Here is a 4,412-nt window from a genome sequence, read left to right as displayed (position 1 = left end):
CCCCCATCCCCAGCACAATGCCCTACTGTTAACCAGGAACATGGCTTAATTCAACACACGAAACTAAATAAACTTTTCTCACTGAGTAATCTTAAAAATCTTTAACCTACTTGCAAGCAATACTGCAACATTCTACACGGTCCAATAGCAACTCTCAGGCCCTCTAGGGCTCCCATAACAGCCTGGATTACATGGGGAGATGTCTCAAACACGTTAGGCCATACATAGTTCAACAAGTGATTCAACGAATCTTCACAACCAAATCCATAAACCCCAAGTGACATGTGTTGTACCACCGCACTAGCCGTCTGTCTGTGTACAAGGTCCCTGCAATGAAAGGGAAAAAAATCTTCTTAGTAGTCTTCATTTTACAGGAAATATTCACCTGCCAATTAGAAACTAAATTACTAATTCAGTGCATTAAACAGATAGATATGAAGCCATCCTAAAACCTCATGTATCTAATATATTCCTTAGAATATGATTCCACAGGAGGACTTGTACTTTAAGAACTCAAACATCACTATAGCTCAAAAATTAAGCCATGTTTTCTAATTAACTTTTTTTTTTCTTTGGAGTCACAGACTCACTCCATCACCCAAGCTGGAGTGCAGTGGCATGCTCCATCACCCCAGAGTCGACCTGCTGGGCTCCGGTGATCCTTCCACCTCAGCCTTCCAAGTAGCCGGAACTATAGGTGTGCCTGACTAATTTTTTATTTATTGCAGAGAAGAGGTCTTGTCTTGCCAAGATGCCTGGACTGGCCTCCAACCCATGGGCTCAGGCAATTCATTCACCTCGGTCTCCCAAAATGCTGGGATTATAGGCTGAGCCGAGTCTGGCCTAATTAACTTTTAAAAGGAACATGAACAAGAGTGCTCAGTGCAATCTTAGTTTTAATAAGCTACTAAAGAAGAGAAACATGGCTCACATATATAATAAACAAAAAATCTTTAATTGTAACTCAGATACTGGTATGCAATAGTAATAGGCAACTAAACCAAAAAAGTAAATCCTTTCTCATGTAAATTTTAAGTTTCATCCAAGAAGAACTCAATTTGGGGAGAGGAAGATCAGTAACTTTTCCAAACTTACAAAAATAGCTATCATCTCCCATGGTAACTAAATTTATGTTTATGACAAATCAATGAGTTATTAATTCCACAATTATTCAACTAAGTATAAGCCTCAGCTAACACACTAGGATTTGTGATGGGGATAAACATGAGTCCCCCACACTTTGTCCCAAAGACAGTAAGAACATCTCAAACATATAGGAAAAAAAGACCTTTATTTTCCATATTTATTGTCATAATGTCTAATTTATTCAGGATGAGAGTGAGGTAGTATTCCTTGCTAATACATTTTCCAACTACAGTACTGTTTCTCTTCATTAGTCATTTCCAGTGAAACTACTACCTCAGCAGACTGATGCACAAGTATAACAGTAGGCTTTTACAGGGCACAAGTCTTATTTTGCCTCCATGTCTTACATATATACCTTCTGGTAACTTGTTGAGGCTGGTTAAGTCTCCCTTTTAGCAGGTCATTAATGACTAACTTTGATCTGTATGAAAAAGTTACTGGGTTTGAGTAACTTCTCTCTCTTGAAAATTAAAGAGCCAGTGACACCATTGCTTCCCTTACTATTTGGACCTTGTATTTTCTTTCACACTTTCTTCAGTTCCTTTTGCGTTGAAGGTTCTATGTCAACCTAAATGGCAAAGGGCACTGGGAATCTATCAAATAACTTGGGCACTCCTGCACTGATGGTCACCTTCTGAACCACTGGGGCCTGCCATGGAAGAGTAGTTCTGGCAGGTCATGTTAGTAGTTCAAGGACTGAAGAGAACCTGTGCCTCACCTGCAATAAGAAGCTAAAGAGATCAAGTCTCTTGGCCATATCAACTAGCTCATGTTCATCATTTCCTCTGGTTATAGTTGACTCATTTTTAAAATAAGTGTTGATCAATCAGTGCTTTTCAAAATGCTTTTAGTCTAACAGACATGAAAGGTGATTTAAAAGGGGTGGGGAAACTTAGAAAACATTTGGGAACCACTACAGCCTACACATTATTTTAGGTCACAAGTTCTAATTACAGTGTCATCAGAATCCAGGCTAGTATTTCTTCTTTAACCACCTCACAACAAAGAGGCCACCTAATAAGAATTTCAGTAAGTTCTAAAATAAGAGTTACAATTATTGCCTTGTATGCAGGTCAAGCCACTTACCTATCCATTAAAGCGTCTTCAAGTAGTGGTGTTACTGCATAAATGTAGTCTTTCCCCATCTCACCAATATATTCAAACAAGAAGGAGAGTGACTTCAACACTCCATTCTGAACATTCAGCTCAGGAACTCTGTATTCATTCATTAAGGCAGGCAGCACTGTGAAGGGTGAGCATGTTTCTGCAACAATAGCTATTGCTACAGTAGTGCAGACTCTGTTCTGCCTCTCCTGAACTTTGAGGTTGTTTAAAAGTGTAGCCAGCACATCATGAGGGCTAAAGGAAAACAAACACATCAGCAAACAGTTACATTTCAGGGCAAAATTGTTGGAGGGAAAAAATGCAAAAGAATAGAGTTTAATAATTATAGGAAACTCTGTAATTTTGTGATAAAATGCAATACTTGAAAGTCACTGACATTGTTTTTCTGTTTTTTTTTTTTTTGTGAGTTGGAGTCTCACTCTGTCACCCAGACTGGTGTGCAGTGGCCGCTCCCGGCCACCGCAGCCTCGACCTGGTGGGCTCCGGCGATCCTTCCGCCTCAGCCTTCCAAGTAGCCGGAATTACAGGCATGCAATAAAGTACTCTTTGTTTTATGTAATACACCTATTGAGATGCTTTTTCCACTGCTCAAAACAGTTTTTGAACGTGTCAATTTCGATGCCTTTTTTTGCTTCTGCCGTTTTTGTTTCACCTCTTCCACATCAGCAAAACATTTCCCTTTGAGGACTTTCTTTAGCTGGGGAAACAAACAAAAAAAAGTTGCTCGAGGAGAGATTGGGTGAATAGGGAGCGTAAGGCATGGAGGTCATGCTGTTTTTGTCAACCACCCATCATAAAATGGGCAAACGCAAGGAAATAATTTCCAAAAAAACAACAAAAAAATTCACTGAAGTCAAACGCAACCTCTCACAGCTATGCTAGCTGGTACACTGATGTTGATGGGTTCCTAGAACACTTACTTAGCAGAGGGAAGTCTGTACTATAAGGGGCCTGCCCTCTAAACAATAATTCCAATTTTTTTCTGGATCTCCCCTCGGATAAACAGAGCTGTGACTTTTTTCTCCATTTTAAGTTGGTCATATAGTATTCCTCTAAACAACTTTAGATGTGAGCTGAGGAATGGGTGCTGGTGCAAATGGACTAAGTGTCCGGAAAATCTTGGCTGCCTGATTATGTAGCTTACTTGTGCCCTTTGGTTTTGTTTTATTTCTTTCCTTGTACTCTTTCCATCTTATAATGGATTGCTGGTGAACTTACCTGGCTTTATGACTTGGAGAGTCCTAGTGAACCCAACTCATTATGGAAAGTTAGGACACATGGTGCCCCATAATCAAGCATGAGCTCTTTTCCAGGATCCAGTAACACACCAGGAGCTATTTTTCTAATAGCATGACTTTTGTGCAGACCTCTAGGAGCCTGTATTTTGATGTATCCTGCTGGTCTTGCTATAAAATCTACACTGCATCTTTTACCAACATTTAAACCTCCAACAACATAGGGACTGCTTGAACTACAACCTGGACTTGCTAAAGAGTTGTTTCCTCCACTGAAAACTGGCAACCTTTCATGTCATCCAGTATATGGGCCACAGTAGTATTCCTCTAAAATCTGAAGAAGCCTACCAGACATTGTGCTTCCATTTGCAAGATGTAGTGGAAGTTGCAAGATGCAGCAATTTGTCTTTTGCTTTGAAGGGGATGTGTTGGTATGACCCTGGCCATTGGGCTTTTAAATCGTCATTGAAATGGCAGATCCCTGTTTGCAGTGTTTTTCTCTCTCCTTTTGGAGCATGTATGCATATATCTTACCAAGTCCTTCAGCATGGTAACCATCTCTTGCTCATCTTGCAAGATCAACATGATGTCATTGATGTAGTGGATCTGTGTGCTGTTCTGAGTCCAGATATCTTCAGACTATACTATGACAGTGTGGAATTAACATAGCTCTGATGAAAACCTGTCAATGCATATTACTATATATTCCATGTAAAAGTAAACTGTTTCTGATCTTCTTATTTGCCATATCAGTGGCTACATGCCATATATCTGAGGCTATATTTATCTGCTGTAGCAAGCGTACTACATCTAGCATGGCAGTGTAATCATGGCTACTATTTGATTGAGCTTGTGGTAGATCCAGCTGGTTTATGCAGGTGCTAGGTTGGTGAATTAAATGGACAT

The 4,412-nt window shown here is 39.9% G+C and overlaps 1 protein-coding gene across 3 annotated transcripts in view; it reads right to left on the bottom strand.

Moving 5' to 3' along the window:
* The window catches only part of SF3B1 (splicing factor 3b subunit 1), a 43,621-nt gene that overhangs the window by 2,556 nt on the left and 36,653 nt on the right, over positions 1-4,412 (bottom strand). For all 3 annotated transcript variants that reach the window (XM_021715016.1, XM_008063084.1, XM_021715017.1), the window contains 2 exons: positions 2,233-2,505; positions 111-327 (listed from right to left, as the gene is read on the bottom strand). In XM_021715016.1, the coding sequence (XP_021570691.1) occupies positions 111-327; positions 2,233-2,505 (490 nt within the window). The remainder of the gene's footprint in view (positions 1-110; positions 328-2,232; positions 2,506-4,412) is intronic.

Source organism: Carlito syrichta, unplaced genomic scaffold (assembly GCF_000164805.1).
Source record: "Carlito syrichta isolate Samal-C Ts95f unplaced genomic scaffold, Tarsius_syrichta-2.0.1 Scaffold306547, whole genome shotgun sequence".
Taxonomy (NCBI): domain Eukaryota; kingdom Metazoa; phylum Chordata; class Mammalia; order Primates; family Tarsiidae; genus Carlito; species Carlito syrichta.
The sequence above is the reverse complement of the archived record's forward strand: the minus strand, read 5'-3'. Positions and strand labels throughout refer to the sequence as shown.